Here is a 14,637-nt window from a genome sequence, read left to right on the forward strand (position 1 = left end):
CACTCATTCTAGATGGTGAGTGGAAGGCGCTCAGCTCAATTCAATTTTGCATCCCCAAATTAGCCACGAATTGAGCCGGGTTGTCAACGTATAAACGAAACGAAATATTAGTTATGCCTGTACTCATAAACTTCAAGCACTTCCCAAATAAAATTAGGACTTTTTAGGAAACGAAACAATCAGAAAAAACCCTCCTAAAGTACTTTTCTAAATCCGCTACTGATTATTTGTATAAATTGGTATTCAAGGTTGTGTCCGGAAAATTATTGCTAAATCATTTCACAGCTACAGTATAACAGAAATGTGGAAGTACTGTTTGACGGATATATTGAAAAACGTACGCTTTAACGGATAAATAGAAAAACGGGCAAGATTAACTTTTGCGCTAGAAGCTAGAGTACTAAAAGCTCTTAGAAATGAAACACGGATGACAAACTAGAGAAGAAAAAAGATGTCAAAAGTTAAAATAAAGTTAAATAGCCTCTAAAATTACCCTCAAATACTACATTCTTCATGTTAGCTTTAATTCGTAAAACATGTGCTCCATCCATCTTGATGGTGAATTTCAGAGCGAAATATCACATTCAGGTCATGGAATTTTTATCTAACTATAGAATATACTATAAGAAAGCTATTTAGATAGAAAAATCATGAAGTTGAAAAAAGCCAAAATTTCCAAAATTCTCGTTTTTTTCCCAAAAAAGCCGGCTTTTATGTGAAAAAAACACCGATTCAAAAAAGCCGGCTTTTTTGCATCTGTAATAAACTTACATGTAATCCTGAGGCATATCTTGTAAAGTCACATACAGTATACTGGTGTATTATCAAGAGAAATAAAAGAAATGCCACGGAATTTATTTTCAAAATACGTAACATTCAAAAACCGTGCAAACTGAAACTTTAAACTACTGATTTGTGCATCGTTATTTTTAAAATAACTGTATGTATTATTACATAAGATGAGATCTACATTGTTAGAAAAAGTTTAAAATAACTTACTTCCTTCTTGCGTAATAGCCCTGACACTAGCTATTTCTCCGTCTTCTGGAACTTCTGTGTTTCTGGCTTTCACCTGAAAATTTACAAATAAGGGTAATGTTTTTAATCTGACATATTTTTGAAAATAATAATGAAAAAATGAACATGTATTGACATTGATTGAAAGATGAAGGTAGAAAGAAGTTATAGTAGGTAGAGGAGATCTAAATGCTATACTTGTATTAAACTGGGTGGAAAGTTCTTTTATACGAGTAAAAATTATGAACATCCTCTAAAGAAAATAAAGACTTGAGTTGTTATGAATATATACTACAATTGATTTAGAAATAAATCCTGTTGTAAATATATCGTTGAGGCGAAATCAAACAGTTACTGTAAAAATGTTATTTACTTCCTTGCCTTCCTCTAATGACCATTTTTTAAAATTTAAAAACAGGTTATGATTAAATATATTGAGGACGAATTTTATTCGTTCGGTATTAGGTGTGTGGAACACCGTAGTCTGGTGGTTACAGCGTTGGAATTATGTCCGCGTGGTCCGGGGTTCGATTCCCGACCGCTGCTTTCCAATTTTCGGCGTCCACCTAGCGTCGTGAGGCAAATTGGGAAGCCACGTGAATAAAAGACGTGATGGTTACTAGGTCTAGAAAGTTTCCGATACGCCGGTTAGCGATAGGGCGACTCGGCGCTCTGATCACGCGTCCGTCGATAGGCGGGCGGGAGAGACTCAGGGCCGTTAAGCCAAGTGATATGGTATGGTATTAGGTGTATGTTTAGTTCTCAGCCTTGAAGTACAATTTTTACATTAGGTGGATTCTGGGTAAGGGAATTGGGAAACGACCGTTTTGTATTGAGTTTACCGTCACACAATTACATATGCTCCGAGGCTAATGGAGACGGTGGTGATGACAATGAATAAAGTGCTGGAATGAAGAAAGTAGGAGGTAAGATCGAACCACTTTAGACGAGCTGAGATCGAACCAGGGACTCCACGCACCAGAACTGAGAGTTCTATTACTAAGCCACCAAAACTCACCCCAGTTTTGTCCTTCATCGTACCAAATAGCATTTTCCACTTTCTGCTCAAAATGGTTCTCCAATTACCTAACTTCCTACGTCTGCCGCTAGATCGATTTTCATACATTAAATAACTTGAGAGAAATGTGAAAAAAAATTAAAAGCCATAGATCTTACACAAACCAGAAATAAGAATACATTTATTGATGTCTGTATTTTATTTTGTATTTACTCTATCGAACTTCCTCATATTTTCAACTATGTATTCTGATTCATATCAGCGGCAAAAATTTGTCTTCAACATTGGGATTTTTTTTTTTTTTTTTTTTTTTTTTTTTTTGCGATGTTCAAAAACATTTATGAAGTTGAAAAACAATGCTGTGGAGGATCAGGAGAGCAGGGTTTTCTTCAACATTGGGAGTCGGGAAGATTTGAAGCTTAGTATTCTGGGGGAGATCAATTTCATCTCACTTTTTTTTGCAGCAACCAGACACAAATCATCAGGTCTCTCGCCAAAACACATTTTAAATCGGATTATTGGGGGGACTACTCCCTACTTCCAAGATTGGAGGGTATATGCCCCCTTCATTTCCCCGGCATTTGTGCCAGTGCTAGTTCTTAAATCCGAGACTTGGGCCCGCTGTGTACTGTAATTAAAATGGTGCTTAATTATAAACCTAATCCTTTGCATGTAATTATTTCTTTATAATTTGCTTCTAATTACTTTATTATATTGGGCTGGCAACTAAATTCCCGCCGTTTTTTAAAATTGGAAAAATCTGTATGACATTAAACACTTTTGGCAGGAAGTTGTACATCATTCGAAAGAGAATATATTATTCTACCTAAATATGTTTCGTTGTTACTAAATACATTTTCTTGTTATTTACAGATAATTAACATGGAATGTCAAGTTGAGAAGAATGAGCATTTTCGACACCTCCTTCTTTTTGCCTTTAATCAAGGTTCTAAGGCCGCAGAATCTGCTCGCAACATTTGTGCTGTCTATGGAGTGGGTGCTATAGCTGAAAGAACCGCCCGTGATTGGTATGCAAAGTTCAAAAAAGGAAATTTTGACCTCAAAGACGCCCCTCGTTCTGGCCGTCCAGTTGAGTTCGATGAAGAGCGATTGAACCACCTTTTGCATGAAAATCCGCGTCAAACAACAAGGGAACTGGTAGAGACAATGGATTGCTCCCACACTACTGTAGAGAAGCATCTTCACTCGATGGGCAAAGTTCAGAATTGTGGAGCATGGGTGAATCACACTTTAAGTGTCACCAACAAAAATCAACAAGCCACAATCTCCGCTGATTTGCTTGCTCGTCACCGTGCAACCCGTGTGTCTATTTCGTCAGCGAATCATTACTGGCGATGAAAACTTTTGGCTCTACATGAATGTGAAGCAGCGTAAGGAATGGCTTATGTCCGTAAACAAGCGACACCACGCGCGAAACAGGATGTTCATCCGCGTAAAACGTTGTTGTGCGTACGGTGGGACTGAGAAGGGATTCTCCATTTCGAATTGCTTGAAAGGAACCAAACGATTAATGCGGCAACAAATGGAACGACTCAACATGACTATTCAAGAGAAAAGACCTAATCGGTAGCATGGTGTTCTTTTGCAGCATGACAACGCCCGCCCTCATATCGCCAATATGACCAAAGAAGCCATTCAAACTCATGGTTGGGAAGTGCTGCCACACCCACCATACTCTTTTGATTTGACACCAACGGATTTTTACCTCTCTCGATCTTTTTCAAATGCTATGCGGGGAGTCACTTTCAATACTGATGCAGAAATGAGAGCTTGGTTGGATGACTTTTTCGAATCGAGGCGATTTCTACCAACGAGGCATTGAAAAACTTGTTGAACTTTGGGAAAACGTTGTAAACAACAAAGGAGAATACATTCTTGATTAACTCTTTATATGTTTGTATGTCTTTTAACTAACATTATTAAAAACGGCGGGAACTTAATTGCCAACCCAATATTTGTTTGTCCACCAACGAACGTGAGGTTACACAAACATGAATCCTTAAACCTAATAACTAAGTGGTTCATACCAGCTTTGCTATCTTAAATAGCAAGCTAAAAATACAAATTGCTGAGCAAAGCAACGATTATTTAAAAATAACAAATGTGTAACAGTTTATCCAACTAACTGAACATATGGGCTTCATCAAACACTGTCAACAGATTATGACAGTGTCTGACAAAGTCATACGTTCAATTAGTTGGCGAAACTGTTACACGTTTGTTATTTTTAAATAAACGTTGAAAATATGCTTCCAGCTCTTGTCCTATTTTGAAATAATTCAATCGATAATGTTCTTTTTTACCAAAAAAAATCAATCGTCCCGATGAGTTTAAATCGGCAAATTGTCTTCACGCCAGCGATATTTATTAGCGCGAAACAGGCAAAGGATAGAGCAGGAATGACATTTATTAGCCATCTATTAGCCGTTTGCAATTTATAAATGTGATGTGAAATAAAGGCAAGTGAATAATGCAATCGGTACTCTTTTCTGGCGATATACAATACTATTTCGAAACTGACAACTTTCTCGTTTACGTGATATTAAAAAGGTATTGTTGCTTCAAATAAAATATCAACTTCTTTTTTAATGATTTCTGATATTCCTAAAACCACAAAAAATACGCCCAAATTACATTATGTTCCATAATGTATAAGTTAAATGTCTCTCTCACTCTTTTTCAGTTTAATGTTCCATGTTTATGCACCAAAGCTAATATGATTGTGCTATTAATATGATATTTAAATCTAGGCAAGTGCAAGTGATCGCCATAAACAAAGTACAATTCTAAACATTATTAGTTGACGTGATTGTCATCGTCATATGTCAATACTACGCCCAAATTGGACTCTTGGTAACTTAAGTCAGTAAGCCTCTAGGTCAGGTCTTACATGCAGCAGTGGTAATTCAATCAGTCTTGGTCTGATCTTACATATGAACCTCTTAGTTAACTTCTTCGAGTAGTACTCGGTTGTATGGAAAGTATATTCGGGTTAGCACCTAGAGAAATAATATACTTTTCCTGATATTTAACGGTGAAATTGTTAACGTCTTGCATGCTGTGATGCTGTGCTGCTTAATTTAAACTGCATTGTGCTACTAACGTTACTGCTCCTACCTACGCAAAGTTAATGTAGTTTCACTGGTTGGACATAAAAACCAAAATCTCGACTTCTGCAAATGTGCTTTGTGGAAAACTTAAAGAGCGTCGGCATTAGTCCTACATTACTGCTGCTGAGTGCTACAAGCACAACGTTAGTGGTCATACGTACGGAAAAATTTGCAAATACATGTACGATTATCACCTGAAGATAAGCCAAAATCGCCACATTTAGAAATAAGCTGTACGAAAACGAAAATGGTTTTAATTGTTAATGCTATGTTAGTACTGAGTAGTGCTACAAACACAACGTCAATGCTCCCACGTATGGAAAATTATTAACAAATATCTCCTATTCTGGCATTACCTCAAGAAAAAATCGTCACTTTTAGAAATATGGTTTACGAAGAACGAAAAGGGTGTGTATCCTTAGTGCTATGTTAGTGTTTATTAGTGATAGCACGACAACGTTACTACTCCTACGTACAGAAAGTTATTAACACACTAAATTGGGATTCTAGAATGACATCAAAACAAAATTGTCGCTTTTATAAATAAACGAAAATGGTGTCAGGCGTTAGTGTTAGGTTAGTACTCATTAGTGCTAGAATTACGATGTTAGTAGCAAATTTTTGTACTTGGAAGCAGTAATGTGCTTGTAGCACTAACCAATACTAACGATTGACTTTAATTTTGTTCTCCAGAAAGCTAATTTTTCAAGTGACTCATCTAGATTGGTGTCTAAGGAAAATAGCTACATTAATTTATTAATATCTTTCCGTACATAAGAGCATTAATGTTGTGGTTGTGGCAGTAAACAGCACTAACGAGTGACACCTATCTTGTTTGAGACAAAGCATATTGGTAAAAATGACGACTTTGGTATGACGTCAAGCTAGAATGCCGCTTTAATTTGTTAATAATTTTCCGTACGTAGAAACACTAATGTGCTCACAAATCCTGGGGGGACGAGGGGGACATGTACCCCAATCTTGGACCTGGGGGTGCCTGTCCTCCCAATAATCTGATGTGAAAAGTATTTTTTTTTTTTTTGATAAGTGTGATGATTTGTGTCCGACTGCCACAAAGGAATGTAAGATGAAATCGATTTCTCTTGGTTTTTCCATTTAAAAAAAAAAAGAAAAAAAAAGAATCGTATTCTGTAGTATTTCAAACTGAACTTCGTGCTGTACTGCGTTTAGTAGTCTCATCAATATGTATCAATTCCACTTCCGCTACTTGGGAACAAATTGCAATAAATGCCAGGGGAGGATATACCGCTCTCCTCATGCTGGAAAGTTGTCTCAGCTGTAGGTACGGACACAAATTCCGGGAAAATAGGGGGACATGTCCCCCCAACATTGGAACTGGAAGCTCTCCCAATAATCCGATTTGAAAAGTGCTTTTTGCAGATAAGTGTGATGATTTGTGTTCGACTGCCACAAAGGAAAGTGACATGAAATTGGTTTATCTTGGCTTATTAATTTTGAATGAAAATGAAGGTGTGCAACTGTGCGTGATGTAACCTAATGGGAAATCTTATCTCCTCCTCTCCCCTAGGCCTTAGCATACGAAGAGTATATAGACTACCCAATGTCAGTAGAACCCATCTGTTCAGTAAATACGCATTTAATCTATTTGTAGTGTCAGCCTAGGCATCTACTCATGCTTCGTAAGCTAGCTAACTCTATGGCCTATGGAACCCGGAGGTTCAATACCGCGTTCACAAAAGCTCTCTACTGACTTCTATCCTTAGCCAACTGGATCAAGTTTCTACGAGACCCATCTTAATATTGTCCTCCCATCTGCGCTTTCGTCTTCCGAATGGTCGTTTTCCGATTGGTATTCCAGTCAAGACTTTGAAAGCGTTTCTACTTTCTTCCATCCTAGCTATATGGCCTGCTCACCTAAGCCTCCTAGATTTGATGACCTTAACAATGTTTGGTAAACCGTATAAATTATGTAGTTCCTCGTTGTGAAGTTTCCTGTTGGGTCCGAATATTCGTCTCAGGATCTTGTTCTCAAATACTCTCAGACTATGTTCTTTCCTCAGAGTAAGCGACCATGTTTCGCAACCATACAGAACAACAGGCATGATTATCGTTTTATATATTTTAAACTTCAAATTCCTCGACAGAATTATCGACGACAAGAGATTTTGAACTGAATAATAACACGAATTCCCTGTTTTTAGTCGACTTTTTATTTTTTCGTGAATAAAATTTTCGTTTGTTAATATTTATATTAGACATTTGAAAGTATTATTATCAAAAGTATTATTTAATATTTTAACGTATCCATAATTTACCGTATTACGGTTCCGACTCACTCCCATGTGTTTACTTTTCTCTGTATTTACTTCTAAACCCATGTCCCAGCAAGCGTTTAACAAGATTTCTGCATTTCTTTCTATTGTTGTCTTATCATCTCCTATTAAATTTACATCATCAGCGTACGCCATAACCCGGTGAACACCGTTCAACTCTAGGCCCTGGTTGCTATCTTTGATTTTCCTATAATGTATTCCACGACAAAGTTGAATAATAATGGCGACAACGCATCTCCTTGTTTCCAGGCCATTCTCGACGTGAAATCTCGTGGATAAGTATTTTAATGCTCGGGCTTTACTTTAGAATTCATTTAAACATACCTTAATTAATCTAATTAGATTTTTCGGTATTCCAAATTCTGTAAGAACGTTGTATACTAGGGCGGAGCGAAAAATCACTTTTTTATATATCGAAGACGCAATAGAGCGGAAAAGTTGCCAATTGATATTGATAACATACTGTAAAAATTTCGTTTCTGAAATCAAATATCTTCCGGTGGCGAATCGCCAAAAAAGATTTTGTATCTTTATAGGGTATGCAAACCCGCCGTTCACATATCTTTTTTGTGTTTCTACAATAAATGAACGAATTACTACCTATATTTCTTAACGTAAGCAGTCTATAAAATCGAAGAAATAATTTATAGATGACTAGCAGCGTTCACCCCGCTTCGCTGCGGTCACCCCGGAACGCAATAAACGTTGTTACTTAGATAATTTTTACTTTTTCGCTTTCAAGTGATATGATAAAAACCATAGAAGATTGCAGTAAATGTTAACATTATATCGCCTGTCATTTATGTTAACCCGCCCCGCTTCGCTGCGGTCACCCCGGAACGCAATAAACTTTGTTACTTAGATAATTTTTACTTTTTCGCTTTCAAATTGCAGTAAATGTTAACATTATAGCGCCTGTCATTTATGTTAACCCGCCGAGTCACATGGTCATGCGGGTTGCATATAAATACGTTTATTTTTACCTATGATGAACTAATAACAAAGGATTTGTACGTATGGACACTTGAATGGTCAATTATCTCAAGACACTGGTAATTAAAAATTAAAGTGATATGATAAAAACCATCTAGGGTCCAAATCATAATAACCCCCCAAAAATGAAAGAAATTGGTTCAGCCGTATTAGCGTGATGAGTTCACAAAGGATTTGTGCGTTCTCTTTTATATATATAGATTTAGGCAGATTTGGAACCATAAAATAGCCCATTTTAGCAAAATATAGTATTGCATATCATATAGTGTACTTGTGGTTTCCTATAAGGTTCTAGCATTAAATTAATATGCCGATAAATGTGTTCATTGTTCGTTATAATTTTTCCTTCAACACTCTTTTTCCTTTTAAAAATTTTCGTACTGCTTTATAGAATTTAATTTCCTCCCCTGAATATGAATTCAATTTGGATTAGTCCAATTGATAGTAGTAGTATTAAAAAGAAACAACGTTAGTACTCGATCACTGTTCGAGTGTGGAAGACGATCTTTTCAAGGTAATTTTACGGTGTTAACATTTCGTTTCAGTGTTTACTTCGTTGTGCGTAGTTGGTAAGTGTATAAACAGTTTGTTTTTGTACTGTAAATTAAACTTTATGTAATGTGTGTGAGATCTGTATTTTATATCAATATTGAAACTCTATCCATGGCGAAGATAAGAACAAGATTAATAACGACTCACCCCGTGCTTGGACATTCAGCTGAACTTTCAGGTGTGTAGTTGCCCACAAAATTAGATGTAATGAAGCATTATTTTCAATTGGTAGAGCTGGAAAAGTGTGAGAAAGGGCATGATCCATCTGTAAAGAAGTTGATGAGAGACGTTGCTCAATGTGTAAAATCTGTTTAGGGCAAAGCTTCCATCCCTACTTTGTCGTTAGAACGTGTAGTTCAGTTTCTACTTGCTTTGCACGGAAAGTATATAAGAAGTTTGTTAAATCTGAGAAGAAAACGAAAGCTTCTGCTAGCTTCCAGAAAAACTGGATATATTTAAACAAGATTACACGAAGTCTTTTGATATATGTACCTGAACTTTCCATGTGCTTATGTGAATTAAGAAAGAAAATACCTAGGAAGGAGTGGACATTTCTGCAAGATCAGAGAACAACACAAGTAGCCAGAATAGAGGGAGTTGACTACGAGGAGACTTTAAAACTAATCATACTCACTAAAAGTAAATCACGAGAGACCACCTGCCAACAGTCTGCTTACACATCACAAACGAGTATTTCTAATGAACTCCAGACATCATCTTCTGATGGTGATGAGTTAGGTGTTGATTATTAATTTGCAAAACAACAGAATATTAGAGAAAAAAGAAGCAAGCAGCAACGACATGTCCTTAGACTTCTTGGTATGCTGGCAGACCGATTTCGAACATCTGATCGTGCAACTGCTTTTGATAGCAACAGCTACATTGCAATCTTTTGGAATAATTGATCCACAAAATGCTGGCTATATGACACTGCCCAAAAGCCCGGCGAGAAAAGTAAAATATAGGACAAAAGGAAGTGCCAATGGTCAAAGGAAAGGATCTTAGAGACTTGTACCTTGATGGTCTTAAAGATCAAACTCTATGCAGGAAAGAGACTGGAGGTCGTTGATTTTCAGTAAAGAGATACGCTATTTGTAAAGATGGAGCTAAACACGTGTGGTTAATGAGAACTTCTTCAAGGTACATATCACAAAAGGAACGGCAATTGATTCAAGAAGTGCATAATCCAAAATAACTACTATTTCGCACACCCGGAGAATTTATATTGCCTTCTATGGTTGATGATGAAAGACTTCACGTCAGAAAAGAGGAATAGAGAAAGATAGTCAACGTAATGGGAAAAGCTAGGAATGAGAAGAGTAGATAATATAACAGTAGTATCAGTAGGAAGACGAAACGAGGAAGACCAGCTAAAGAAGACAATGAGTCACTTGTAAAAAAATGTATGCTACCAAAGCTCAATTTCAATGCAAATGATTATGCAGACCTTATTAATTGGGAATCAGTTGAAGTGAAGCATCCTCCAGCGTTGTCTTGTTTTCCAACAAAGAACTTGAAATCTACAATAATAACCGTGAACATCCAGTCATAAAAAGAGCTTTAAAATATTCCTGTCACATTACGAGTACAGAACGCTGCGTGAAACTTGTAACAGAAGCATCTGCAGCAGTTTGTGGCAGTAATGGTTTTATCAGACTTAAACTAAAAATACCGATTTGTAAACACAAAAGTAGAAACAAAGGCAAACTATGCTCTGCAAATAGCCAAAGATCTAAATTTGAACATACGTGTATCAATGGTACGATGAGCATGGTAGGGACCTGACCGGCACCCACGTCCTCGTCGTGGGTCCTGGCTCGTTTCGCTGAAACAAGCAGAGAGATGCAGAAAAATATGTATTTTGTATTAAATAGATTGTTATTTTGATCAAATTGACTAGTGTGAGATCCAAAATGCGCCTAAATCATGTAGAAAACATTTCTTAAATTTTATATATTACTTAACTTAAGAAATGTAGATTATACTTTTGTTCATTTACCGTAGAAAGGCAAAAGAGTGATGTGTACGGCGGGTTTGCATACCCTATAAAGACACAAAATCTTTTTTGAAGATGCGCCACCCGAAGATATTCGATTTCAGCGACGAAATTTTTACAGTATTTTATCAACATCAATTGACAACTTTTCCGCACTATTGCGTTTTCGATATATAAAAAAGTTATTTTTCGCTCCGCCCTATTGTATACACGACTCCAAAAGTGCATTACCACCTGCATTTCTCGTTTTCCTGCAATAGCAGGCAACCCAAAAAGCTCGGCGGTTGGGCTGGTTCCGAATTCGAAAGGCGCTGGACCAAACCTCAATTTTGTAACAAATATATCAGTGTGGCAAACTCCAAATAAGAGAATAAAACAAATTGTTAAAAATGACAATTTTATAATCGTGACGGAGTTGGATGAGATCAAAAGTTACAAAATGATCTTACTTAAGCAGTTCAAACTTAGATGAATGGCAAGAAACAGATATGAGAGGAAATCATTTCTCTCCTCCCCCCAAAAAAAGAATCTCATAAAAAAGAAAAAGTTACATAATGTAAAGTTTTAATATAAAAACCCCACTCCAAATGGTGAAAGATAACACCCGAAAGGCAAGAACAACTGAATCAAAGACAATGAAATTGTGCACAGATATTGCAGACGTAAAAGGAGGGAATACGAGTTTCGTATTTTCCTGAAAAAAAAAAGTTGGGTGGGGCACGGAACCCTCAGAGCCTTTCATCACGAAATATCAAAAGTGCTAGTAACAGTATGTCAGAACTTCGCAAAAGACATGAAGAATTGCAACGAAACTTTTTGTATAGACAATACGCCAAAATAAAGGAATACGGGCTCTTTTAGTTTTCTGCGCAAAAACGGATTTAGGGGCAAAAGCTCCGACCCAAAATTTTGAAACTTGACGCCTGAAAGGTAAGAAGAAGTGGACCGAAGAGAATGAAATTGTGCACAGATATTGTAGACGTAAAATCAGAATACGGGTTTCGTATTTTAATGCAGAAAACGGTTGGGTGGGGCACGGACCCGTTCCAAACTTTGATCACGAAAAATCAAATGTGATAGTAACAGTGTCAGATGTGTGTAAAGGACATGAAGTATTGAAATTAAACTTCTTGTATCGATAATACGCAAAAAATAAAGGAATATCGGTTTTTCTTAACAAATAAAACAGTTCTGACCAGAGCAGAATGAAATATATTAAAAACTATACTTACAATGTGTTACAGTTTCAAGGACCTAACGTCCTCTTCATCAGACACCAACACTGAGAAAAGACAGGTGACAGCAGATCTTATATACACGAGAAAGTGAAAGGCCACGCCCTTTCTTCTCTCCCATTGGTCGGAGGGAACCAATGAGGATAAAGGCAATTTCGCGCCAACAGAAAAATATAATGAGCCCTTTCACTTTTTCTAACAGTTCATTAAACAGATGACATACAAAGAAAAGTAAATTACAAATAGAAAATATTAAATAAGAAAAAAATAATTAAAGTTGACGCCGGAAAGGCAAATAGAAGTGAGCCGAAGTGAATGAAATTATCCATGGATATTGTAGACATAATATGATTGAATATAGGTTTGGTATTTTGCTGGAAAAAAGGGTTGGGTGCCGTACGGACCCCCCTAACCTTTGATCACGAAATATGAAAAGTGCTAGTAACAGTATGTCAGATGTGTGTAAAGGACATGAAGAAGTGCAAAAAAACTTTGTGTATGGACAATACCCAAAAAGTAAACGAATACGGTTTTTTTTTTTAAATTCTGCGTGAAAACGGTTTTAGGGGGCAGAAGCTTCCACCCTAAATTTTGAAAGTTCACGCCCGAAAGGCGAAAAGAAGTGAACCAAAGTGAATGAAATTGTACGCAGATATTGTAGACATAAAATGAGGGAATATGGGTTTCGTATTTTCCTGGAGAAAACGGTTGGGTAGGGCACTGACCCCCTCAAAACCTATGATCACGAAATTTCAAAACTGCTATTAACAGTATGTCAGATGTGTATGAAGGACATGAAGAATTTGGACGAAGCTTTGTGTATGAACAACAGGCAAAAAGTAAACGAATACGTTTTTTTATTTTCAAGGGTAAAATGGTTTTGGGTCACAAGCCCTCGTTCAAGATTTTGGAATTTGACCCCAAAAGGCAAGAAGAAGTGGACCGAAGTGAATGATATGTGCACTAATATTGTAGAGGTAAGATGAGGGAATACGTGTTGAGTATTTTCCTGAAAGGAAAAAAACTATTGAGTGAACCGAGTCGTTGAGTGGCGGTATCAGTGGACCGAACCGAAAGAAATTGTATGTAGATATTGGATATGGAAAATATGGCCTTCCGTGTTTCACAAGTGTCGTGTCTCCATCCGATTTCTTCAAATTTGGCAGATCAAATAACAGCAAGCGCAAACAGTATAGCGTATTTTATAGTATTTCAGGAGGCAACTTTTACCCTTGCAATGTTTTTTCGCATAAACACATAAACACATGTCGATTTATTTCCATATTGCTGTTGATCTGTCAAATTTGAAGCAAACCGGATAGGGACACTTGAGAAACACGATAGGACTTATTTTACATATGGTCTGTATAATATGTACACACAAGTTTGAATTGCTTGGGTCCACTTCTTCCTGCTCTACTATGGTAATATTTCCCATTTTTCGGATGGGGCTTAGGCCCCAACACGTTTCTTCCGCAAAAATTAAGACACGTTTCATATATTATTTTAAAAATAGCCTTTACGAAGTTTCGTTGCAATTCTCCATATTCTTTAGGAACTTCTGACGTATGCTTATTTGCACTTTTCATATTCCGTAATCAACAGTTTATAAGATCCGTCTCTCACTCAACCGCTTTTTTTCGGAAAATACGAAACTCAACTATCTCATTTTACATCTACACTATATGCACACAATTTCATTGAATTCGGTGCACTTCTTCTCGCATTTTGGGCGTTAAATTTCAATTTTTTGTGGGGCATTTGCCCCCTAAAACCGGTTTTCCGCAGAAAAGAAAAGAAAAGCCGGATTCATTTTTTTGCATATTGTCCCTACACAATGTGTTGTTCCAATTCTTCATGTCTTTCAAGCTCTTCTGACATACTCTTATTATCAGTTTTGATATTTCGCAATCAAAGTTCTGGAGGTGTTTACGGTTTTTTTCTCCGGAAAATAGGAAAAACGTGTTCCCTTATTTTATGTCTACAATATCTGTACACAATTTCATTCACTTCGATTCACTTCCTCTTGCCTTCCTGGCCTTAACTTTTGTTTTGAAGGGGTCAGTTCCCCACCTAACCGTTTTCTCCAGGAAAATACGAGACACGTGTTCCCTCATTTTATGTCTGCAACATCTGTGTAAAATTTCGTTTACTTCGGTTTACTTGTTTTTTGCCTTTCGGGCGTCAACTTTCAAAATTATGGGTGGGGCTTTTGTCCCTTAAAACCATTTTTTCCGCAGAAAATAAGAAACCCGTATTCGTTTATTTCATGTGTACTAGGTACCTTTCAAATTTTATCGAAATCGGAGTGTTACGCTTCGGAAGTAATAATATTTCTTTAAAATTTTACGAACAAATAGAGGGAATTAAAGCGAAAGAT

At 36.8% G+C, this 14,637-nt stretch overlaps 1 protein-coding gene across 4 annotated transcripts in view; it reads right to left on the bottom strand.

The window, feature by feature from the left end:
- Positions 1–14,637, bottom strand: part of LOC145673404 (uncharacterized) — a 491,254-nt gene that overhangs the window by 91,379 nt on the left and 385,238 nt on the right. For all 4 annotated transcript variants that reach the window (XM_081743072.1, XM_081743073.1, XM_081743074.1 and 1 more), the window contains one exon: positions 1,000–1,072. In XM_081743072.1, coding sequence (XP_081599198.1) covers positions 1,000–1,072 — 73 coding nt within the window. The remainder of the gene's footprint in view (positions 1–999; positions 1,073–14,637) is intronic.

This window comes from Thermobia domestica, chromosome 16, assembly GCF_964235325.1.
Source record: "Thermobia domestica chromosome 16, izTheDome1.hap1.1, whole genome shotgun sequence".
Lineage (NCBI taxonomy): Eukaryota > Metazoa > Arthropoda > Insecta > Zygentoma > Lepismatidae > Thermobia > Thermobia domestica.